At 41.0% G+C, this 26,527-nt stretch overlaps 1 protein-coding gene across 29 annotated transcripts in view; it reads right to left on the bottom strand.

The window, feature by feature from the left end:
- MAGI1 (membrane associated guanylate kinase, WW and PDZ domain containing 1) overlaps positions 1 to 26,527 on the bottom strand; it is a 617,182-nt gene that overhangs the window by 128,784 nt on the left and 461,871 nt on the right. For 28 of the 29 annotated variants that reach the window (XM_033424840.2, XM_033424841.2, XM_033424843.2 and 25 more), the window contains one exon: positions 10,535 to 10,654. The exons of the other annotated variant lie outside the window; for it this stretch is intronic. In XM_033424840.2, coding sequence (XP_033280731.1) covers positions 10,535 to 10,654 — 120 coding nt within the window. The remainder of the gene's footprint in view (positions 1 to 10,534; positions 10,655 to 26,527) is intronic. 29 annotated transcript variants of the gene reach the window in all.

Genomic DNA, 26,527 nt, shown 5'->3' with positions numbered 1-26,527 from the left:
CTCTCTTTCCAGCCTCAGTTCTCATGGTATAAAGACTAGTATCCACCTAACAGAGACAGATGTCAACAGACCATGTGTATAAAGCACTCAGCATTGTGCTGGCACAATAGTAGCATGTAATAAACCCCAGCATCTCAAACTGCGCCTGATGCTGTGAGCAGATAACAGCTCTACTATGTAAAAGATGGCATTGCTATCAAAGTATGTATTTAAAGAACAACATTAGGGCTTGCATGGTGGTGCAGCGTTAAGAATCCGCCTGCCAATGCAGGCGACACGGGTTTGAGCCCTGGTCCGGGAAGATACCACATGCTGTGGAGCAGCTAAGCCCGTGCGGCACAACTACTGAGCCTGCGCTCTAGAGCCCGTGAACCACAACTACTGAGCCCACACACCGCAACTACTGAAGCCCATGTGCCTAGAGCCCATGCTCCGCAACAAGAGAAGCCACCACAATGAGATGCCCACACACTGCAATGAAGAGCAGCCCCCACTTGCCGCAACGAGAGAAGGCCTGTGCGCAGCAACAAAAAGCCAACTCAGCCATAAATAAATAAATAAATAAATTTATAAAGAACAACATTAACAAAAAGTTACCTTTATTGTGCACCTACCAGGTCACTTCCCACACATTCACTAATTCTAATCTTTAACAATCCTACAGAAAAAAAAAACATCCATCAATATTCCCATTTTCAGATGAAGAAACAGATTCACACAATGCATAAGTGATGACTGGCATTTAAACATGGATCTGTCCCGATCATCTATGTTCTCGACTCCAGGAATTGCTGGGGATCTCTGAGCAGAAAATTAAGTGAAACGTTCCTGGCCTCTGCCTCCTCGTCTTCACAGGCAGAGGAACGGACAATTGTCGCACAGATTTTCTTTGGTTCTTTCGTTACCAACAGAGAACACTGCATGGTGGAGTTTGTCAACAGAGCTTATCCCAACAGACGGCTGCTGAGGCCTGCCAAAGAACAGGACTCCAGATGGTCTCGTCTTCCTCAATGACAAACAAGAACTCTCTTCACCCCTGCTTTATCTCTGTGTCCCCTCAAAGCAGACCCTTGGCAGCTGCATTTTTGTAGACCTTCTAGGAAGCAGAACAGTACCATTATTGAAGGCTGACACCCCCCCTTCGTAATTAACATGCAGAGATATGCAACCCATAACTCCAATTGGAAATGTCACACTGGCACCGCACTTCCATGCTGAGGGGCAATCTTTGCAGGGCTCAAAGGGTATAATCAGCCTCTTCTACCCAGAGGCATTTGTAAAACAGGCATGTTTGGAACCACCCCACTGAATAGTTCATCCCTTGTAAACTCTCTCCCGGAGGAGCCCCAAGGGCTGGCTGAGGCAGCAACCTGTCTTACTGAGCACAAATGTAGATAGGAAAGAAAAAAAAGAAAGCAAGGCAAAAAGGAGAAGGTGCCGCTGATTTATATCAAGAGCCTTATCAAATACGTTAGCTCACTGTCACAATTAGGAAGTTGGGCCAAGGAGGAAAGACACATTTAGCCTTGTCTTCTTTGCCTTGCCTTGATGTTGATTCCGTCCAGTGACAGAATGAGAAGTTGGTTCAAATTGCAGAGCCGAGACCAATTATGAGCTCCACTCACAACTTTTATACCTTGTGAGGGGCAATAGTTAGGTTCCTTACACAGTGAGGAAGGGCCTCTACTCTGTTGGAGGGTACGCGTCATATACCAGGCATTATAGCTGATGGGGGTGGAAAATTTCATCATGGAGCCCCTGACCCCACTCCCCCCACCACACACACCAGATCTGGCCTTTTCCAGCGCTTCTTATCTCAGCAAACGGTTCCAGCAGCTACCCAGTTTTCTAAGACAGAAACTAGGAGTCATCCTAGGAAGAATATCATCGCCTGAATCTTCTACTTCCTTCTTATGATAACCAATCCCCAAGTCCACGTAAACATCTCATACTGTTGATAAAACAATGTGTAACTCCTCTAAAAATTACAGTATTTTCTAAGATACTTATACTAATAAAAGAGCATACCCCCCCACACACACAATCACACATATATCTCAAGATTCAGTCAACTTATCACCACCACTACCAACATAGGCTAAAGCTAACTCCATGTGGGGCTGCCAGATAAAATGCAAAACTGTATTCTGTATTTTTATTTGCTAAATCTAGCAACCTAACTCCAGCTCAACCACCAGAGCTCATCTCAATACTATAATGCTTCTCCATGGGAAGCATTTCCCAACCCCAAAGACATCAAATCTCCCCATCATATGGTCTCCTTTAAATATCCTGATACCTGTAATATACATACAAATGTATATTTATTTCTGAGATTGTTTGAATAATGTGTCTCATGAACTAGACTGTAAGACCCATAAGGGCAATGCTCATGTCTGGTTTTGCTCAGCATTTTATCTTTAATGAATAAATGAATGAATGTACAAACTAGTAAGAGACTCTACGAGCAAAGTATCCATTTCCAGGCAGCAGACTCAGGAAAGACTGGCATCCCAGTCCTGCCTAGGACATGACCTGAGTGAGGGGCATTTGGCCGGGTTTTGTCCCCAATTCTCCTTGGTGTCTTAGACCAGCGGGCCCCAACCTTTTTGGCAGCAGGGACCGGTTTCGTGGAAGATAATGTTTTCACGGATGGGGGTGGGAGGAATGGTTCATGCGGTAGTGCGAGTGATGGGGAGCGGCAGATGAAGCTTCACTTGCTCATCCACCACTCACCTCCTGCTGTGCAGCCCGGTTCCTAACAGGCCGCGGACCCATACCGGTCGGCAGCCAGGGGGTTGGGGACCCCGTCTTAGACCATTCTCTCTCTGGATCTCAGTTCTGTCTTCTGAAGAGATGAGCTCTACTGCCTTTCCAGCTTTAAAATTTTACAATTCGGCAATTCTAAACCCCAAACAAATAGTGGACCTGAAAGAATATTTGGAAGGTTATCAGACCTTGAGGTTTTATTGGTTGACTCTACTTGTCTGCCCTATCATATGTCACAGAATGTACATAAAGAAGATCACCTCTCCTCTGTAGTAATATCCTCTTTGGCAGGATTCAAAATTACACTTTCCTAAAGGAGCTTAACTCTTAAAAGATGTGCTTAGCTCTCTGAAGTCAGATGAGTGAGAAGGGAAGGATCTTCTTGAGTAGGTCCTCACCCGTCCTTGCAGGAGCTTTCATTCTTCAATATGTGCAAATCAATCAATGTGATACACCATATTAACAAATTGAAGGATAAAAATCATATGATCATCTAAATTGATGCAGAGAAAGCTTTCGACAAAATTCAACACCCATTTATGATAAAAACTCTTCAGAAAGTGGACAGAGGGGAACTTACCTCAACATAATAAAGGCCATATTATTATTACAAACCCACAGCCAACATCATTCTCAATGGTGAAAAACTAAAGGATTTCTACTAAGATCAGGAACAAGACAAGACTGGACACTCTCACCACTATTATTCAACATAGAGAAGAAAAAGAAAAGGAATTCAAACCGGAAGAGAAGAAGTAAAGCTGTCACTGTTTTCAGATGACATGATACTATACATAAGGAATCCTAAAGATGCTACCAGAAAACTACTAGAGCTAATCAATGACTTTGGTAAAGTAGCAGGATACAAAATTAATGCACAGAAATCTCTTGCATTCCTATACACTAACGATGAAAAATATGAAAGAGAAATTAAGGAAACACTCCCATTTACCATTGCAACAAAAAGAATAAAATACCTAGGAATAAACCTACCTAAGGAGACAAAAGTTTCCTGTATGCAGAAAACTATAAGATACTGATGAAAGAAATTGAATATGATACAAACAGATGGAGAGGTATACCATGTTCTTGGATTGGAAGAATCAACATTGTGAAAATGACTATACTACACAAAGCAATCTACAGATTCAATGTAATCCTTATCAAACTACCAATGGCATTTTTCACAGAACTAGAACAAAAAATTTTACAATTTGTATGGAAACACAAAAGACCCCAAATAGCCAAAGCAATCTTGAGAAAGAAAAACGGAGCTGGAGGAATCAGGCTCCCTGACTTCGGACTATACTACAAAGCTACAGTAATCAAGAAAGTACGGTACTCGCACAAAAACAGAAATATAGATCAATGAAACAGGATAAAAGCCCAGAGATAAACCCACACACATATGGTCACCTAATCTTCAATAAAGGAAGCAAGAATATAAAATGGAGAAAAGACAGACTCTTCAATAAGTGGTGCTGGGAAAACTAGGCAGCTACATATAAAGGAAAGAAATTAGAACACTTCCTAACACCATACACAAAAATAAACTCAAAATGGATTAAAGACCTAAATGTAAGGCCAGACACTATAAAACTCTTAGAGGAAAACATGGGCAGAACACTCTATGACATAAATCACAGTAACATCTTTTTTGACCCACCTCCTAGAGAAATGGAAATAAAAACAAAAATAAACAAATGGGACCTAATGAAACTTCAAAGCTTTCGCATAGCACAGGAAACCATAAACAAGACAAAAAGACAGCCCTCAGAATGGGAGAAAATATTTGCAAACAAAGCAACCGACAGAGGATTAATCTCCAAAATATACAAGCAGCTCATGCAGCTCAATACCAAAAAAACAAACAACCCAATCCAAAAGTGGGCAGAAGACCTAAACAGACATTTCTCCAAAGAAGATATACAGATTGCCAACAAACACATGAAAGGATGCTCAACGTCACTAATCATTACAGAAATGCAAATCAAAACTACAATGAGGTATCACCTCACACCGGTCAGAATGGCCACCATCAAAAAAATCTACAAACAATAAATGCTGGGCAGAGTGTGGAGAAAAGGGAACCCTCTTGCACTGTTGGTGGGAATGTAAATTGATACAGCCACTATGGAGAACAGTATGGAGGTTCCTTGAAAAACTAAAAATAGAAATACCATATGACACAGCAATCCCACTACTGGGCACATACCCTGAGAAAACCATAATTCAAAAAGAGTCATGGCCCACAATGTTCATGGCAGCACTATTTACAATGGGCAGGACATGGAAGCAACCTATGTGTCCATTGACAGATGAATGGATAAAGAAGATGTGGCACATATATACAATGAAATATTACTCAGCCATAAAAAGAAATGAAATTGAGTTATTTGTAGTGAGGTGGATGGACCTAGAGACTGTCATACAGAGTGAAGTAAGTTAGAAAGAGAAAAACAAATACCGTATGCTAACACATATATGGAATCTAAAAAAAAAAAAAAAAAGTTTCTGAAGAACCTAGGGGCAGGACAGGAATAAAGACGCAGAGAATGTACTTGAGGACACGGGGAGAGGGAAGGGTAAGCTGGGACGAAGTGAGAGAGTAACATTGACATATATACACTACCAAATGTAAAACAGATAGCTAGTGGGAAGCAGCCTCATCGCACAGGGAGATCAGCTCAGTGCTTTGTGACCACCTAGAGGGGTGGGATAGGGAGGGTGGGAGGGAGACGCAAGAGTGAGGGGATATGGGGATATATGTATACGTAGAGTTGATTCACTTTGTTATACAGCAGCAACCAGCACAACAATGTAAAGCAATTATAGTCCAATAAAGATGTTTAAAAAAAAAAAAAAAACTGTCCTGGAAAATATGGCAGCCATCAGACACACAAGACTATTTAAGGCTAAATTCGTTTACACTATTAAACTCAAAATCCAGTTTCTCAGTCACAAAAATCACATGTGGCCAGTGGCTGCCATGTTGGACAGCTCAGAATACTGAACACTTCCATTACTGAAGAAAGTCCTACTGGATGGCATTGGTTCTACAGGAATGAAGAAATGGTTCCCTGCTCGTCCATCTCCAGGACCAACGTTCCGACCTTCTCTTGGTTCACTGCATTTGCTCTCTCTGAATTCAGGCTTTGTGACTGGTGCTGAAACACTGAACTCATGAGATCCTCTGACGAGCTTCAGGTCAAAGGCCACCTCCTCCAGGGGACCGGCTCTGATGCGAGATTCGATGTAGCACCCTTGCTAGATGCTTCTGGGGCACGCTTGTAGTTTCCTTCTCAGAACATTCATCACGTCTCTTGAAATTGTTTAAATTTAATTTGTCTCCCAAGACTGAGGGTCTATAGAGACCCTAGAGCCACATAAGCCTGGGTTTGATTCCCAGCTCTGTCTCGGGCTCACTCCATGAACTAAGCAAAGACAACAGGCGTTTCTGGGCCTCATACTCTTCTTTTGTAAAATGGGGATAAACTGTACGCAGCTCATAGGATTACTGGGTAATTAAGTGAGTTGGTACACATAATGTGCTTTGAAAAGCACCCAGCACATAGTGTACACTGGACAAACATTGGCAGAAGTAAATAACTATAGAGCATAAGCACCTTCAAAGGCAGAGCTGCTTTGGTCTTCTGCCCTAGACATCACACCCTGTGCCTGGGGACAATGTTGAAACGAACTGTGTGGGCACAGAAGGGCTGCCTTTAAAACTGCACTGTCAGGAACTTGCTCTATAGATCTACTCAAAACAGTATAGTGAGATATTTGTACAGGGATGTTCATGTCAGCACTGTTTACAAAACACCAAAAAAAGTAGGGAGAGGGGCATCCAAATGCCCATCTGCAGGGGACTTGTTAAATAAACTACATATATTCATACAATGGGATATGCTGCAGCATTTATAAAGAATGAGGTGGAACTGTGTACTTAACACACCTCCAAATGTGTTAAGTACAATGGACAAGAATGCAGTGAAATAAACAAGTATACAAGTTTATGCCGTATATTGTCTAAGTTTTCTGAATCTCTGCACTAGACCCTCTAACAGCGGTTTCCTATGAGGAGGAGGAGAATCAATTTAGACTTAAATATACTTAAGTTCTTTACTCTAGAAAGAATTCCATCATGTACATTCATGACTTTTCCTGAAAACTGTTTAAAAGTCTTGCTGTGAAGAGTGATTTGTGTTGTGGTCTCTTCCTCTTTGGAACCAGGACAGGCCAAGAGGAAAAAAAATGTCAGCAGGGGAAACAGACAGTGAGGACCTGGGAAGTAAATAAAGATATTTTACTGGTAAATCCACTGGTTTACTGACTAGGAGAAGGGGGAGGGAATCCATCCACCAGGGTGGCAATTTCAGACCGGTCATGTGTGTAAATAGAAGAGCTAACACGCTGATGGAGGGCTTACATGTGTCAGACGCTGTTCTCAGCCCTTTCCAATTATTGTCTCATTTAATCCTACCTATGAGAAAGCACTATTATTATCCTCATTTTACCGAAGGGAAAATGAAGACATGGAGCATTAAGGAACTTGCTGGAGGGCACACAGCTCAACAACAGAGGGGCTGAGACTCAAACTCTGGCAGGGCCACAGCCCAGCCTGCATGCTTGTTACTGTCCAATAGACAGAGCCGCCATCGAGGGGCTAGTCCAGGGGGAGCAAAGACAGAGAAGATCTATCCTGCCCTATTATTGTGACAGCATCCAGCATTACATAAAAATTCCATTTTGCTTTCAGCTTATGAGAGTCAACACAATATATTCCAGTTGCTTCCAAAAAATTAAGAGCTGTCTCATATGACAGGGAAATCACACAGCTAAAAGGTCAAAAGGCTGAAGAACACAGTCAAATGGCTGAAAAATGGAGTGGATTCATATGTGGCAAAAGAGAATTTCAACTCCAAAATAACTGAGCGACATTCACAGAAAGACGGTTTTGTGGAAGGATGATTAGACATTTTCTGAAAACCTTTTTCCTGTTGCTACCCACCAGGAAGTTGGGTGAAAGTACTAATGAGCTATTTTTACAACTCTTTAGTTACATCCAGGATCTTCTGAGGTTTTCAAGAAAGTGCATGGGATCTGAAAGTCCAACCACTGTGTTTGTTTCCTGGCAGCTGCATAACCTTGAGAAAGTTCCTAAATGCTACCTGGCCTCAGCATCCCCATCTAAAAAGTCAGGGATAATAGCTACCTCCGTCAAAGTGATCAAATTAATGGGAAAACAAAGTGACTCCACCTATGTATCACTTGTAACATAACCACCTCAATAAAATGAGTTGATTTTCTTTTTTGTCCCAGACAAGCTGTTGTCTAACCACATACTTTTTTCTCTTTCAACCCAATATACTCTTGGGCTTTTCACAACCACTCCCATGCTTAACCTCTCCAAAAAGGCAAACGGATGTTTTTTATATTAGGGGCACAAGCTCCCCTGATGGGCATAATAACTGATTTCAGACAGGACAATTCACTTCCTTAAACCAAAGAGGATCCACACTTGCTCTATTCTTAGCCACTTGAATTTTTAACTGTATTCACATTTACAAAACAACACACTGGGGCTTCCCTGGTGGCACAGTGGTTGGGAGTCCGCCTGCCGATGCAGGAGACACGGGTTCGTGCCCAGGACCGGGAAGATCCCACATGCCGCGGAGAGGCTGGGCCCGTGAGCCATGGCCACTGAGCCTGCGCGTCCGGAGCCTGTGCTCCGTAACAGGAGAGGCCACAACAGGGAGAGGCCCGCGTGCCGCAAAAAAAAAAAAAAAAACAACAACACACCGAAGAAGCTCTTGGTACATCCACTCAGACCCCCATCCCTTCCTTCCCCTCACTCCTAGACCTTAACAAATCATCCTTGCCTCGGGCATTCTCAGATGCCCTCCCAGCCCACCAACCACCAGTCACATCCCAACACTTCAAGGAAACTACAACAATTGATAATCAGCAATACTCAAAGCAAATCTTCCTGCATTCACAATATAGGAATTTGATTAATAGCTAACCAATGTTAACTGTATATTCACAATTTGAAAATAAACAGTAGGTACAAAGATAACGCTCTTCCCTGTACCCCTGCAAAAACTATCAAACCAGAATCAGCATCCCTAAGATTTATGATCATTACTTAACTATTAGCCACTGCCCGGAACAGGGGCGATTATCATATCAAAGTTATAATACCCTTAATAAAGCAATAGCCTATTTCGTATTCATCCTTTGTTTTTAAGTCTCATCATGAAAATGCCACTGGGATCGTCCAGTAAGTCCAAACTTTGAGTTTAGAAAAAGTACATGATACAATAACTTGACCTACTTATTATTAATAGTATCATAGTATGCCCTTCTGTCTCAAATAATAACACTCAACAGAGCAATCAAGCTATAATATTGTTTTCAGAAAATATAAGTTTAATTTCCCCTCTACATTTGGCTTTGAGCTTGCAATCTGATTTGTAGGATTTCATCCCACAGATTTATTTTCACCTGTGTGAAATGATTTATATCCATGTTATCCAACACAGTTGTATTCTGAAATATTAAAAATGTTTATCCAAAGGGACCACGTTAAATAAATTATGGTCCATCTATTTGAAGAGATTACACGGCCACTTAAAAAAGAAAACAAGAAGTGCTCTATTACTGAACTGCAAAGACCTGTAAGACATACTGTTATATAAAAGAGCAAAGTGCCAAACAGCATGCAGTGTATACTACCTTCTGTATAAAACAGGGAAGAAATGGGAACACGCATATGAAACAAGTATGAGTATGTATACACTCGCACATGTCAGCATGCAGTGTATACTACCTTCTGTATAAAACAGGGAAGAAATGGGAACACACATATGAAACACGTATGAGTATGTGTACACTCGCACATGTGTTTGTATTTACATTAAACAGTTTCAGAAGGGAAATCAGAAACGAGTAACAGCGGTTGTAATATCTGGGGAAAGGAGAAATGGAAATGAGGCAGGTGGAAGACAGATCTAGGAAAGAGCTTACTTATCGAATACTTCTGAAATATTCTGCTTTATGAACCATGTAAATGTATCATCTACTGAAAAACTACATTAAATAGCAATTGGTGGTAAAAAATGACATTCCAGTCCCTTGAGATTAAGACAGCACTACCAATAAGGTCATATTTTATGACTGACTATGATTCTTCTTCCTCTTCTTTCTTATACCATACATGCCCATATTAAACACACACACACACACATGCACGCACACGTTTAAATCAATAAATTAGGGGCTCCCCTGGTGGCGCAGTGGTTGAGAGTCCGCCTGCCGATGCAGGGGACATGGGTTCGTGCCCCGGTCCTGGAGGATCCCACGTGCTGTGGAGCAGCTGGGCCCATGAGCCATGGCCGCTGGGCCTGCACGTCCGGAGCCTGTGCTCCGCGGCGGGACGGGCCACAGTGGTGGGAGGCCCGTGTACCGCAAAAAATAAATAAATAAACAAATAAATAAATAAATAAAAATAAATTAAAGGAGAAAACTCCTCAAGTGGAAAAAAAAAAAAACACAAAACCAAATTATTTTTATGGTGCTCCACAAAGCCTTATTCCATATTCCATATATTTTATTATTATTACTCCCCTTAAGGTGAACTGCAGCCTCCTACAGATGTTCAGACTTCACTAGTCCACAGAATCTTTGCCTGGATGGCCCTGGATCCTCTGGAGGACCCAGCAGAGAGGTATCCTCACCGCTGCCATACAGATCAGCTCACCTTCATAGGTGCCGACTTCTAGAAGAGTCCCGCTCTGCTCGAGGTCCAAGAACTCCTTCACAGTCAGAAAGTTATAGTCCACGCCAGGCACCTCTCCTTCTCTGGGAGACCGGGTTGTGCCTGCAGCAGACAAGACAAAGGCACGAGAAATGATCAGTTCACTGAAACAGGAAGCACCCCATCCAGGTGTAATTAAAATAACCTGTTCAGTAAGCTGGAGTACCTAAACTGACAGACCCGCCTACTGAGACAGGGACCTGGCAAAGACAACTTCTTTCTAGCAGAAAAGTATCCTCACTTCCATCCTCTGACGCCTGGGCCCCTCAAATGCAAGAAAGAGAAAACCAAGCACAGCTAGGCAACCCAGGGAGATTTTTATCACTTGAAACATGCACTGAATGAAAAGGGTGAACTGGATTTTATACAGATGACATTCACAGTCAGCAGCTTTTAGGGATCCAGTAAGTTCTAAAAAAGATATCCACCTTGGGCTTCCCTGGTGGCGCAGTGGTTGAGAATCTGCCTGCCGATGCAGGGGACGCAGGTTCGAGCCCTGGTCTGGGAAGATCCCACGTGCCGCGGAGCAACTGGGCCCGTGAGCCACAACTACTGAGCCTGCGCATCTGGAGCCTGTGCTCCGCAACAAGAGAGGCCACGATAGTGAGACGCCCGCGCACCGCGATGAAGAGTGGTCCCCGCTTGCCACAACTAGAGAAAGCCCTCGCACAGAAATGAAGACCCAACACAACCACAATAAATAAGTAAATTAATAAATTCCTGCCCCCAACATCTTAAAAAAAAAAGATTAGCATGTTTAAAAAAACAAAAAGATATCCACCTTAAGCTCAGAGCCTAAGGGGTTTATATTTTTATCATAGGCCTCAAAATTCTTGTGTTCCTCAACACATCTGGCAACTTCCAATGTAATAAGCCCTTTGAAGAAAATGACACCCACTGCATAAACACATCACTAGAGAAATTCAATTGCCCAAGATCTGTGGCTGGATACCTCCCAGGGATTAAAATGTTGCTGCTCTCCATGTAATTAATATGTTTGGCAAAAAGAGGCCACCCATAACTTCTGATGGGAGAAAAAGGACACTGCATTTGCTAGAAAATTCCCCCCCGAATTAATCTCGTCATTCTCTCAAAGACTAATAAATATAATGATTCTTCTTATGAAATAACACAGAGCCTCTAGAGTATTTAAGTCACCCAGCTCAGGTGCTGGGCGGGACACCTATCAATTTAGCCCAACCTCCCCCCAAAGTGTGGAAGGAATATGGTTTACACACACAACAAAAAAAGAAAACAAACCAAGAAGCAATTACATAGTGTATACTAGGAACCTGTGTTCAACGTTAGGAGAGACCAAAAAACAGCAAAACTCATGACTTCTGCTCCTACATTCAAGTTAGGGGATATGATCAACATGGGTTCATTTTGCAAGGCACCATTACCTATGGCGCTTTCAGGTCAATGTTTTTTTAAATAATAAGCAGGGATTTTTCCCTAGTCCTAATTCTCCCTAAAATAATGAAACAAGCAACTGTATGTTAGCTCCAGTGCTCATGGCAGAGCACAGTCTCTGATCATGTGAATTTCCATGCACTTACAGTGGATATCCAGAATTCTCTCAAATCAAAAAACTCAACAGTTGTTGCATATTTCATTCAGGCTAAACGCATTTTTAAACAAGCCCCGTTTTTCTATTATCTGAAATTTGAGTGTTATAAACAGCTGCAAACTGTCCATAGAACAATTATATTACAAACGTTAGCTTATGCCCAGCATGCTGGGACTTTCTGGTAAAGAAGCCTGCTTGTATAGTGTCCAGCAGTCTACTCTTGTAGTGTATCCTAATTTGTTCCCATTTCTGGCTCCCCTGACAGATGATGACAAGGCCATTGAAGTGCTTCACAATATTTATATCTATGGTATCAAGCACACGGTGGGTATTCCAGAAGCATAAACAGTACCATATACTGTTGTAGAGCAGGTATATAGAATGGGAATGATGAACTCATAGTCTGTCTGGCTCACCAGGTTGTGGTCTTGGGCATGTTCCTGAGCTTCTTCTATTTCTCAGTTTCCTCACCTGTGAAATAGGGGTAATAATACTACCTACACTATAGGTCTGTTGTGTGTATTGAGTGGGATAAGACTTTTAGAAGGCTAAGCTCAATAATTGCTACCAGATATATACTTTATGTTACTATTAGAATGAAATGAGTTGGTAGATTATTAGAGTTCAAATTTTACATATACATATAATTATATATATTAATACGTTACATATATGATTACATGTTTCATTTTTTCAAGAATTATTCACTAAGGCCCCAATACCTGCTGGGCAGCAGTTCAGGCACTGGAGAAGAAGCCAAAGCCCCTACCCTAACGGAATTTACATTTTATTATGAAAGACAGATTATAAATATGTATATGGATATACCATATAATTTCAAGTATCTGAAAATCTCTTAGAGGGAGGAAGCAAGGTGAGGAGTAGGAAAGCTACTTTAGACAGGTAATCAGGAAAAGCCTGGCTAAGGAGGTGCCATGGAAACCGAGAGCAGCACACAGGTGATGGGAAAAGCGTCCCAGCCTGGGCAAAGGCCAAAGGCTCAGAAGTAGGAATAGATTTAGCATGCTGGGGGAAGGGCAAAAAGTCCAGAGTTAACCGTAGCAAAGCAATGGAAAAGAGGTTAGAAATGAAAGCAAGTGGCCAGATGAGGCAGGCCACAGCAAACATTTCATATTTTATTCTAAGGATGATGGAAAGCCACTAGAGGGTTTTGAGCAGGATAGTACCATGATTTATTTTTAAAAGATCACTGAGCTAAGGGCAGGAAACAGGCAGAGTAGGAGGGTGAGGTGGGCAAAAATAGGAGCAAGAAGACAAGTTAGTTGGTTACTACAGTGTCCAGGTGAGAAAAAAAAATCAGGGCACAGACAAGAACAGTAGACAAAGGTGACAAGAAGCAGTGAGATTTCTATTAAGAATTGTAAACATTTTAAACAGCTATAAGACACAGCCCGCAGGACAGATGTATTAAAAGTACATCAACTCATCAGGCCATGCTAGGTCTGTATTTTAAAGACAGAACTTGCTGATGGAGTAGATGGAGTGTACAAGAAAAACAAAAGAATAAGGACTGCCGTCTTATTCTCTGACCTGGGCAAATGGGTTCTGCCATTTACAGAGATCAAGAAGATGGGGGAAATGGTTTTTAGGGGAAAAAATTTAAGAGTTCACTTCTGAACACGTAAAAAGTATGAAATGCCTATCAGACACCTGGATGTAGAGAGCCGTGAACAGGTGACTATGTAAATCTGAAGATCAGAGTGGTGGCTGGGCCCTGAACTTGGGAGTCATCAGTAAACCACTGGCATTTGAAGGCAAGAGACAGAATGAGATAATCGAGGGGGAGAGAGAGTATAGAAAAAGCAGCCAAAAAGTTTGACTTAAACACAAAAACCTTATAGTTTTTAGAAACGGAGAAGAAGAGGAAGATCCTCAGAGGAGACTAAGACAATAGTCAGCAAGGCGGGAGCAGAGGAGGAGGGTGTGATGTCTCAGAGCCAAGTGCAAAAGCTGTTCAGCCGGCTACTCGGAAAACACAAACAGTCTACATCATATTGGGAAATTCCAGCGCAGGGCAAGAACAGAATCTCTTTGAAACTTGCTGTGAAAGAATCTGTCCTAAATATGTTTTATATGGCAACTCTCATATTTGGCCTCCATACCAAAATTCTATTAACTTAATCCACCCCCCCCCCCAAAATGAGGATAAATAAGACCAAACAAAAGATTTGTTGGGTTTTTAAAGTCTTCTACACCACACAGTATTGGTTTTTTTTTTCCTCCTATAACCATCTTTAATCTTTGTCATTTCTTCCCACGTTTTCTGAACCAATTTCTCAGTGTAACTGTAAAGACAACAATAACCTCTGGGTCTTAATTTCCTGAAAGGATTGAAAACAATCAAGAACTTGAAAAATGGAACATTTTAAAGGAAAACTGAAAACGAGCAGACATCATTTTCCCCTGGAAATAAATATGCTTAGAAGGACCTTTGAGCAGCAGGGGAAGGGAGTGGGGGCAGGTATATCTCCACCCACAAAACCTTCAGGGTTTATTACCCAGACAAAATCTTTCCACTCTGCAGGCCATGAGGAGGTTTACACCCAGTTATCCTCTGAACAACCTGCCCTGGGTCTGGGCCCACATGACCAGGATCCATCCATTCAGTGACGCTAGGGAGAAAGGGCCTGGGAGGGGACCCCGCCCCCTCTTTTCTTCCAGCAGAATGACAAGCTGCCTGCTGGACACACGCCTGGCAGATGGCATTTCAAAGGTTTTTCAGGAGCCATCTGGGGTGGGTACAATGATTACAAACCACGCTTCTAACAAAGCCAGAAGGGTTACTTCCTGGCAGAAGAGAAGTAAAACAAATTCTATCATGTTTTTCGGGGACAGCATATTAAAAAAAAAAAAAAAAAATCACCAGGCCGACAAACAGAGGCTGCTATAGCCTACCAACACTGCTTTTTGCCGGTCTAGCTAGAAATCAGGCCAACAATATCTTGCACTTTTTATGTTTGAACAAACAAACACAGTGCCCAGTTCCTCGCCTTCCAAAAGGGGGGAAAAAAAGAAAGAAAGAAAGAAAAAGAGAGAGAGAGAGAGAGAAATTATCAAACACCAGGAAAAAATAATAGCCTCCATTTACTGGATGCTTATGTCTTAGGCAAGGTGTGAAGCACTTAATCAACACTGCTGTATCCAATCTTCCTAGGAAACACAGGATTGTTATTATACTCATTTTTTGATGAGGAAGCTGATACCCAGAGAAGTAAAGTAACTTTCCCAAGGTCACATAACAAGTGAGCTGGGCAGTATGATTTGAAAGTAGGCAATGTGACTTTACTATCCCTCACTGGAAACCACTGTTGGCCAACAGAACTTGCTGCCATAATGGAAATGATCCACAGATGTCAGTCTAACATGGGAGCCACTAGCCACATCTGGTTATTATTATTTTGATTATATACATTTCAGGTGTACAACGTTATAGTTCAACATCTGTACACATGTGGTTATTGATACGTGGCTAACATGACAGAGGAAATGAACTGAAATTTTATCTAATTTTAATTACTTTATATTTAAATAGCCACATGTGGCTAGTGGCAACTGGACTGGCCAGTGCAATTCTAAACTAGGAGGGCATTTCCAGTACAATGTTCACTAGCATGCCCCCAAAGCACTTCCAGCTCTCAAAATAAAAACAAGAAACATCAAACTGCAGAATCTTGTACTCATACAGGAAACCCATCCTTTTAAAAACTCTTATATGCTTTGAAAAATGATCTACTCAAACTGTATGGTTTGTACTAAAAATTCCATTTGGTTCCTGTTGGCTATGGTCTCTTAGAAAAAAAAAATTCTCCTTAGATAAATTGTGGCATCATCGTTTATAGCCAAAACAAAAACCAAAAACCAGACGAAAACCAATACAGTCCCCCAAAATAAACAAACAAACAAAACTGAGTGCCTATGAATATGGGAATGACTGAAAGAAATATGGTAGAGTCATCCTTAGGAAATATATATACATATATATTTTTGCTATATAAAGAATACTTGTTAGATGTACATGCAGTTACCAGAAAGAATATCTACAATGTACAGTGGAGTGATATAAAGCGCAAAAAAAACCCCCAAAAAACACTGCATTTTACTGAAAAAGAGGAAAGAAAACCCTATGGGTGTTGCATGTTTTATGAGTTAAAAAATAGTTAAACGAAAAAAAAAAAAAAAGTTAAACGGAGGGAACAAACGCTTAACAGTGGCAACCTCAGGAGGGTGGGTTCAGAAATGGGAAGAGAAAAAAGGACTGTTTCTTTAAATCTCTCTGAATTGTACCACAGCTCACGTAGTTGTTTTGGCACTTTATAAATCAAATAAAGTAATTATTTAAGCAATCTTTACCTGATCCTTGGGCTTCCTACTCAAACAACTTCAATATTAGCTTAGTCCTTGCAAAAACGCGCCAAAGAATAGAGCCTCCAAGTGAATCAAACACACAATATTTCCCAAGGTTTCCCACCTCATAGAAAGCCAGCATCAATGTCCCCAACACTTGCCTTTAGCTATGAATAGGAATACAGGACAAATAAAGTTGAGAAGGTGGCACTATTTTTCTGCCTGATTTTGGTTTTTAAACCTCAAACTGTTCATCACCTAAACAGAGTCCTTTTGAAGTGTTAAAAGTTAACAAGATTTGCACCAGAGCAGTGAATACTATCAGGCTTTTCTGCCACCAGATCACAACTTAACAAGCTAATTTGAGCTATTCCCTGCTGACTGTCTCAGTATGAGTTAGCAATGCCCCCAAACGTCTGCCCTGAAAGCTTGAGTGGCTGCTTGCTTCTTGGGCACATTCTATGGTTCATAAACTTTCAGTGTACCTGGCATGAGTGACCCTTGCTGAGGAAATCAGAAAACGACCTTCCTTGTCACCAAACTCCACAAACTATGGCTACAGAAATGAAACCAGATTCGGAGCTCATTTGCTCTCTCTTCTTATTCTAGAAATTCTCTTGAAATATCCAGTTAAGGCAGCAAATAAATCCTAGAAGTGAGACACTAACGTGCTATTTCCTACTGCTATGTGTTCCCAATACCATCAGGTTTCTAGGCAAGGCATCACTCAGCACCTATCAAACTTGCTTCAAGGCCAGGTTGCTAATACAGTGATTCTTACTCTACTAAGATTAAACTGTTAATACTCAAGGATATCACCTGATGTTAAATTCATCTGGGTCTTGCTTATCCAAATCTAACAAAAAGACTTCCAAAAATTATAGTCATCCCAACCGCTTCCATGTTAAAGAAAGTGCATGATTTTCTATAATAAAACAAGTATTTACATTGCTTGAAACTGGTTAAATATCTAGGATAGCCTCATACTATTCATTCTTTAGTTGATGGAGATGAAGCAGAGAAGAACATGTTGTTTCCCCAAATTCACTCAGTTACCTACCACTCACACAATTTTTGCCCTATCTCAGTACCAGCAGTACTACTAACTCAGTATTTTCACTTCAAGTCAAAGCTGTTTAAAAAACTTACATATATTCATGTAAAAAGGAAATGCTTAACTGCTACATACCTATTACAATGGATTAAAAGAAAAATCTTACGATACCAGATGCTGGCAAAAACATGGAGCAACTGGAACTCTCAAACGTTGTTGCCAAGGATGCAAAATGGTACAGCTACTGGGAAAAGACTCTGGCAGTTTGCTAAAAAGTTAAACATAAATCTACCATATGACCCCAAAATCACACTTCTAAATATTTATCCTAGAGAAATGAAAACCTACATTCACATGAAAACCTATATACAAATGTTTATAGCAGCTCTATGCATAATCAACCCAAAAGAGAAAAACAACCTGAACGTCCTTCAACTGATGAATGGATACACTGTGGTAAATCCCTACAATGAACTTGGCTAAAGTACAGATGTACACAACAACATGGATTAATCCCAAATAGACTGCGTAAGTCTAAGAAAAGCCAGACTCACAAGGCAACGCTCTGAATAATTCCATTTCAATGATATTCTATAAAAGGCAGTACTACAATAGGGATGGAGAATAAACCAGTTGTTGCCAGGTGTGTGGTTAGGGCTGACTACAAAGGGGACAGTAGAAGGGAATGGGGGGAGGGGGGAGGGGTTGAGGAGGCCGAACTCTTCTGTATCCTGATTGTGGTGGAGGGTGAAGGACGATGCATTTCTCAAAACCTACAGAAGTGTACGCCACAGAGTGAATTTTACTGCTTATAAAACTTTAGAAAAGGAAACATTTAACATTACCTCCAGTGAACAATCAGTTTCAGCCTGCCATAAACAATAACTAAAAATAAACACAACCAAAGTAAAATCATTTCATCTTACCTAGAGCCTGAGGCTCTGAGCCTAAGGCCCGCATTCTCTTATTACAAAGGGAGATTAACGAACATTAGAAAGTTGTTAGAGACCTATTAGCACCAAATTGAGACTTTCTCCTTAACAAAATTACAAGGATTTTTTTAAAATTACAAAGAAGAGCATCTGCTTAGTATTGGATTAGATCTTCCTGAATAAAAAGCACTCGCTTTTACTGAAGGCTTTGTATCACCTGCTGATCCCACCAGTGAACACGAGGTATGCCCAGAGAACAGAGGACAAAAGACCAACCGACCTCTTCTCCTAAGAGGAAGTGTTTACGTTTAAAACAAGTCCACATGCAGATGAATGGATAAAGAAGATGTGGTACATATACACACGAAATACTACTCAGCCATAAAAAAGAATGAAATAATGCCATTTGCAGCAACATGGATAGACCTACAGATTGTATTAAGTGAAGTAAGTCAGAGAAAGACAAATATCATATTATATCTCTTATATGTGGAATCTAAAAAAATTATACAAATGAACTTATTTCAGAACAGAAATAGAGTCACAGACAGAAACTTATGGTTACCAATGGGGATGGTGGGGAGTCGGTGGGGGGCGGGGATAAATTAGGAGTTTGGGATTAACATATACACACGACTGTATATAAAACAGATAAACAAGGACCTACTGTATAGCACAGGGAACTATATTCAGTATTCTGTAATAACCTATAATGAAAAAGAATATGAAAAAGAATATATATACAATACTGAATCACTTTGCTGTACACCTGAAACTAACACAACATAGTAAGTCAACTACACTGTACCTCAATTTTTAAAAATGGTTATTAAAAAAAAAAAAAACAAGTCCCCCACTTGTGTCCTTTCAAATCCACCAAACAAACAAAAACAACCCTATAGTTATTATTATTATCCCCACTTCACAGATGAGAAAAAGTGCACAGAGAGATTAAGTGACTTGCCAAAAATTACACAGCTAGTAAATGGCAGAGCCAGGATTTGAACCCAAGATTCTACTGCCACAGAGCAGCCAAAACCCCTGTATACAAAGAAGACATTGGGTATAGAAACAAACTAGCGGGGGGGGGGGGGGGGGGGGCGGGGGGATAGCTGAGTCTTCACAGCTCTTCGTCGCCTGTCCTCATCAAAGAAAGTTTGTGCTGATGGAGTTAAGGCTGGGGGAGAATGCCAGACCCCTCCCCCCATGACTTCCTTAATCCAAAACCTGAGGTCCCAGGAACTATTTCTTACTACCTCTTAATCAGAATAATGAGGTAATTCAGGCCAGAATCCTCGGAATAGGAAAGTCAAGTAATGACTTGAACATGCAGATTAACCATTCTTCCTCTTTGATGCGGGGGAGGGAACCTTGGCACATACATATTCGCGGAAATCCTGCATTCATTAAAAACAGGAAAGGGAAAATTCTCAAGCTGTCATTGAGTCATTGCAAACATTCAGCACTCAGGCAATAAAGAATAAGATCTCCAACACTCGATATATCCTCATCAAAAATCAACTTTGGAGGATTATCTTGAGGCATTTTTGTTCAGAAAGGAATTCTGCAAATCAGTAATGCCATAGTCTAGTCCTAAAGACTGTCTATCATAGAAAGGGATTATATCAGATAGACTTTATTACGACAGGTTATACTTTTTACTTTCTCTGAATTAATGACAGCAACTGTTTGTATATAACGGAATGAACGATTTCAACCAGGTAATTTCAAAAGCATGTGAAAGAAAATGATTATTTTGGTGAAAAGTTATAATTAATGAAGAATATCAAGTTTCCACAAATTAGGTGATTTTGTAAGCCCAATGCCAAATGATTCTAATCTTCGGCAGCTTTCTTTCTTCAGTTTCAAAAAAAACAATCAAGAGTGACTGCCAATGAGTAGATGGTTCCTTTTGGGAGTAAAAAGAATGTCCCAAAATTAGATAGCTGGAATCGTTGCCCAGTTCTAGGAATATAATAAAAATGCTGAATTTTATGGAGTGTACAATGTCTATCAATAAAGCTGTTAAAAACAATATTGCACTACAACAGAAAGTAGTCTCTGTCTTCAAGGATATTACAATTCAGTAGAGGAGCTGTTACATTTCTGTGAATAATATGCACGTGGCGTAATTTGTTCTTCAAGAGCAACCTGCTTTCATTAGTCCTTCCAATATACGAACCAAGTGCAAGCATGAGATCAGAAATTACAGACCATGTTATATTATTTTCCTAAAAACTGCAGGGGTCTGGAGTTTTCCCGGAAAGGCCAAATAGAGAAACTGTTATGAAATCTAAAATCACACTTGGTGAGTTCAAATTCCAGCTCTGATATTGACAGACTGTGTAACCACAGCCAAGTTAAACATTTTGGGCTGTGGTTTCCTCATCTCTAAAATGGGGAAATAATATTACCTGCCTCATAAGGTTGTGTAAGGATTATGTAAGACAATACATATAACCTGCTAGGCCTGGTTATAATCTGCATTCTGTAAACATTGGCCATAACAACAAAAGCATCATCACCATCACCACCACAACTCCCTCCTCTTTCTTTCCAACCATTTTGCTTTAAAAGTAAAGAACGTAACTATTCACCCTTCATTATACTGCTACCTCGGAACACAGGTTTTCTGCACCTAATGCCTAATTTAATTCTCCCAGGAGGGGCATTTTTTTCCCACAAAATTTTCACAGTTCACATAACTTTCTATCCTTAATTATCATTTTTCAAAGCCTCTCACACAAACACACACAACTCCCAACCACAACTCTTTGGATTATCTTTTGCTAAGAAATCATAAAGTCAACTTGTTCTGTGAATACCATAATTTTAGCTAATCATTTGTCATTAAGCACTGGCATCTGTAAGGATAGAGAGATGCCTATTTACTGGAATACAGTGTCTGAATTTGAGGCCCTCAAGTCCCCTAATTTCATGTAATCGTGATCCATATGATTAACTCCTTCTCATTGAAAGGATGTAATATTAACTTATTGAAGAAATACTATACACCTGGATATAAAGAGAGACATCAATTTATATCTAGTACCAAGAGCGAGCAGTTATAAGAGCAAGTCAAGATGGGTATAAGAAAAAAGGAGTTTGTATTGATTTTAATAAATACACTGGTTCTCAGCTGACCTAGTCATGACAGTTCTTAAAGCCTTCTCAAGTATACAGACTAATAGTCATCACCATGTAAATTTTACTTTGGCTCTCATCAAGTATATACACTGCCATGTCAAAGTAAACAAAAGGAAACAGTGTGTGACGGAGGATATGAGATGCTAAAAGAATAAAGAGGAGCTGGGTACAACATTAAGCATATACCAAAGATATACGGTACTACTTATGTATTTCCTTACTGAAACACACAAGAGTATGGCCTTTACAGTATAAAGGAAAACGTAGTGTGAACAGTAAAATTTCTAGGATTATGTTTCAGAACAGTGTTGAAACTGAGCAAAAGCATAAAAACTAAGTATTTCTGTTTTTTTAACATGTACTTCCCCTCTGCCTTTTTAATTTTCCTAAATACCACCATTCACTTTGAAAAGCCTCTACTGGCACCCAAAACTCTGACTGGGATTGACATGTATACACTAATATGCATAAAATGGATAACTAATAAGAACCTACTGTATAAAAAAATAAATAAAATTAAATTAAAAAAAAAACAAAACCCCAAACTCTAACATTCGAAAAGTGTCTTATGAGCCAAGTCTGAGGAACACAGCATGTCGACATCACTTAAGGATGGATTCCCAGGTAGCTGAATTCACTCCTGGGACTCTGCTATTGTTCATAAGCCACTTATGTTTTCCCCCCATAAATGATGACACAGGCAGATTCCCAGAAAACTGACTTACCGCCTTGACTTCCCTGCCCTGGGACCATCCATTACCTTATCTAATGCTTGCCAATTACCTCTCTAACCATAAGTCACATTCCAAAAAAATACGGACTGGGAGCAACTACAAAATGAGGCAGACTCAGCTGATGAACTGTTATTGCCCTTCTTTTGCTTAGTTCATTTCTCAGTGAGCAATTACAGTCTCACATTATGTAGTACTTCCCTTGTCACAACTCTGGGTTGTTTTATGTCATAGACTACACTTCCGAGATGGATGAGTCATATAAATGGTTATTTTTCACTCTGCCTGGTAAGCCAAATGAAGTAGATTTTAGAGGTGAAATTAAACACAAATTATTATTATTATTTTTTGCGGTACGCAGGCCTCTCACTGTTGCGGCCTCTCCCGTTGTGGAGCACAGGCTCCGGACGCGCAGGCTCAGCGGCCATGGCTCACGGGCCCAGCCGCTCCGCGGCATGTGGGATCCTAGCGGACTGGGGCACGAACCCGTGTCCCCTGCATCGGCAGGCGGACTCTCAACCACTGCGCCACCAGGGAAGCCCCAAACACAAATTATTAATGCTTCTAAACATTCGCTTGGAAAAATGTAGACAGTGATGAACAGAAGTCTGTGCTCATGTGATATCACCCACACTGACTTTTAAAGGAACTATTTCATCAGAAAACTATATGAGGTATTGAAAGGTATTACTAGAAAATGAGTGGCCAGTTTTGAAAAAGTAAAATCAAGTAGAAATGTTTATTATTATAAGGTACTTAGAATAATTACTACTTAAAAACTATAAATTATTCTATGCTTTCTAATAGAAATTGTCCCTTTTCAAACAAGCCTTATTTCATAGATGCCAGGTGAGTGAAAGCGCTGCCTTCCAAACAGGCCACATCATTTTTAGTCCACAGACTTTTCCTTAACCCAAGAATGAAAATTACACCATTGTCATCTACACAAACTGGACCTAATATGAGTCCAGATAAAATCGGGCCAAGGATCAAATCAATGACTCTTTATTAAAGATAGAAATTCTAAAATCGATTCATTAAAAGGTAATGACATCTTAGTTCTAACATATGAACAATCTATCCTTAGAAAAAAACGAGTGCTTTCATTTGTTTTTGTTTTATTTCACACCTATTAATTAAACATCATATCACACAATGCTTACTGATCCTCACTCTTGAGTTTCATCTAATTCATCATCCCTGTCAACAGCGCCTGCTGATCAAGGGCAGGGAGAAGGGAGAGGCAGTCTTTATTTCCTTGATCTGGCAGCACAGGTACCAATGCCATTAGCTTCCTGTCAGCAGGTGAAGACCTGGGGATGTGATAGATGATCCCAGAGCTCTCACAAGGAGTTTTCATCAGACACCTGCCTCTTAACCTATTTACCCAGCAGTTACACTCTCACCTTCTAGGAAACCCACATTTTTGCCCAGAGGGAGCAAAGAGTCAAAGTTTTAAATAAACCCAAAAGCTACTGCATGGGCTTCCACAGGCCTAGCTTCTCAAAACAAAACCAAAAGTAAAAAAAGGTGTAAGTATTTGACTGAGCCAGCTGGGAAATCCAGAAAGCCTCTTCTGCTCTCAACATGTAATACACGTTACATCTGAAAAGAGTAATAAAAGATTAAAGCTATTCATTTTTAAAGTTAGTGAGTTTACAGAAGTCTGTACAAAAAAATTTTTGTTTTACCTATGTAAAACAGGAAATGAGACATTTAAGAGGAAAGAGTGCTTTTCTAAACCTTTAAATGAACAGCAACTAATGTCAATGAATGACATTTACACCAAATTAATGGAAAATATGACATTCACAAAATAGGACCCAATCCAATTTGAGGGAGAAGTGGCTACATTAAAAATTAATAAACATTACTCTCTTCTCTCTTCAGATATACAGAGTACATGCTCTAGAAAATTTAGAACCCATAAAAGAGCACAAAGAAAGCAAGCATCCCCACCATGCAAAAAGGAGCACCATCAATATGTCAAAGGTTTGAAGTCCCCAGTCGCCACTCCAGGCCCAGGGATGAAGTCCCCGCATCTTCAGGTAAATTCGCAGCCAACAGAATTGTCCCTAGCCACTGCAGGCTCCATTACAATCAACACTCAACAACCGCGGGCCAACCCCTGACAAAGGGAAAGCACTGCTATTTTCCACAGCCGCATTAGCACGCCAGCCACTATGATGCCTCAGTTACACGAACACTAAATATGACAGTGAGGACACATCACAAAGTTTATTGGAGGAAGTAGTACTGACGGATGCACAATTCAGAAATCTTTCCATGGAGTCGAGGGACTGGAATTATAAACATTCCAAAATTTATCAAAAGCAATTTCTTGCCTCAGGCTTCAAGCTCTGGGTCATGAAACAGGTTTAATAGTGATAGTGGTAACAATAAAGAGGAGGAAGAGGAGGAGGAAGAGGATGGAGGGGAGGCAAGGGGGAGGGGAGGGGGAAAGGGGAGGGAAGGGGGAAAGGGGAGGGGAGGAGGGAGGCGGGAGGAGGGAGGCGGGAGGAGGGAGGAGGGAGGCGGGAGGAGGGAGGGGAGGGGGAAAGGGGAAGGGGAGAGGGAGTCGCAGCAGCAGCAGCCATAGGTGTTAAATTTATAATACAGGTCTACTATTATCACCACCACAACCAAGTACTTATTAAGCACTTACTATATGTCAGCCACTGTGCAAAGTACATTTTTTTCCCCTGAAACTTTATCATAACCACAGGGTATAGTATTAATATCCTTGCTTCTCAAATGGGGAAACTGAGCACTGAAAAGGACATATTACTTGCCTACAATGGTCACACAGTTAAAGAGGGGGCTGAACTGGGATTAAAACTCAGGATTTTCTGACGTCAGAGCCTAAGTTCTGAAGTCTGATACCAAATGGCTTCATGTCTCCCTTTGTGCCAGCCCTGTTGGTCTCCTTGTTCCTCGAATACTCCATGCCTCAGGGCCTTTGCACTTGCTATATATAACTCACCCCTAAAACGCTCTTGCTCCAGGTGGTCACTCTTCCTCCAGATAACCTCAAGGCTGCTCCCAAACCTCCTTCAAGTATTTGCTTAAATGTCACTGCTACTGACTGTTTCACGTCCCCCCAAAATTCATATATTGAAACCCCAAGCCCCAACGTGATGGTATTTAAAGGTAGGGTCTCTGGGAGAGTTTATATGAGGTCATAAGGGTGGGGCCCTCATCATGGTATTAGTGCCCATATAAGAAAAGACACCAGAGAGAGCTTTCACGCAAGCTCACACTCATGCTCTCTATCTGGTAATTGAGGACACAGCAAGAAAGCAGCCATCTGTAAGCCAGGAAGAGGGCTCTGACCAGAACCCAACCACACTGGTACCTTGACTTGGATTTCCACCCTCTAGATTGTGAGAAAATAATAAATTTCTGTTGTTTAAGCCACTGGTTTGCTATGGCAGATGGAACAGACTAGTCATCTTCTCCGTACGGAATTCCTTAATTTAAATTGCCTTATTTTAAACTGCAACCTCCTTCTCCATCCCTGCCCCCCACCCTGTACTACCCATGCTGCTTTATTTTTCTCCATAGCATACCTCACCGCCTGCGCTGGTTATTAAAGCAGTCTCTCAGCTCCAAACCCACCCCTCCATACTCTGCTCTGTGATGCTGGGGTAGGAGTCTGCAAACTGTCTTTCCCAGGATTCTTGTGCAACAGAGACCAATTGAGGGAGACTGAGAGGCCAGAAGAATGGAGAAGGGACTTGCTTCTTTCCACTTGTTTGCTGTTCCTGTCAGTGCATCCCCGGCAGAGGCTCTTCACCTGGTAGTATCACTTGGTTCCAGGCCACAGATTCCTTAGAACCAGCCCCATCTCATCTGAGAGGTACCTGCACCCGAGGGGCGGTGCTGCCTCCTCAGAGGTCTGAGCTTTCAGCCATGGGGACCCTCCCCTAACAATCCCATCCTTCTTAGTTGGACCCTCCCTCCTGAAGAGTGTGAGCTACTTCATGATGTTATCGTCTTCTCTTTGTGTAACACAGAGTTCCCCTTTTGCTTTTTCACACCCTATATTACTATAGATTCCCTCTGCTGAAATACCTAGTATTGCTTCTGTCTTCCTGACTTAACCCTGCCCAATATATTATAACATATTACAGTATA

The sequence above is a fragment of the Orcinus orca genome, chromosome 10, assembly GCF_937001465.1.
Source record: "Orcinus orca chromosome 10, mOrcOrc1.1, whole genome shotgun sequence".
Taxonomy (NCBI): domain Eukaryota; kingdom Metazoa; phylum Chordata; class Mammalia; order Artiodactyla; family Delphinidae; genus Orcinus; species Orcinus orca.
Note: the sequence above shows the minus strand (reverse complement) of the source record. Positions and strands in the feature narration are given on the sequence as shown.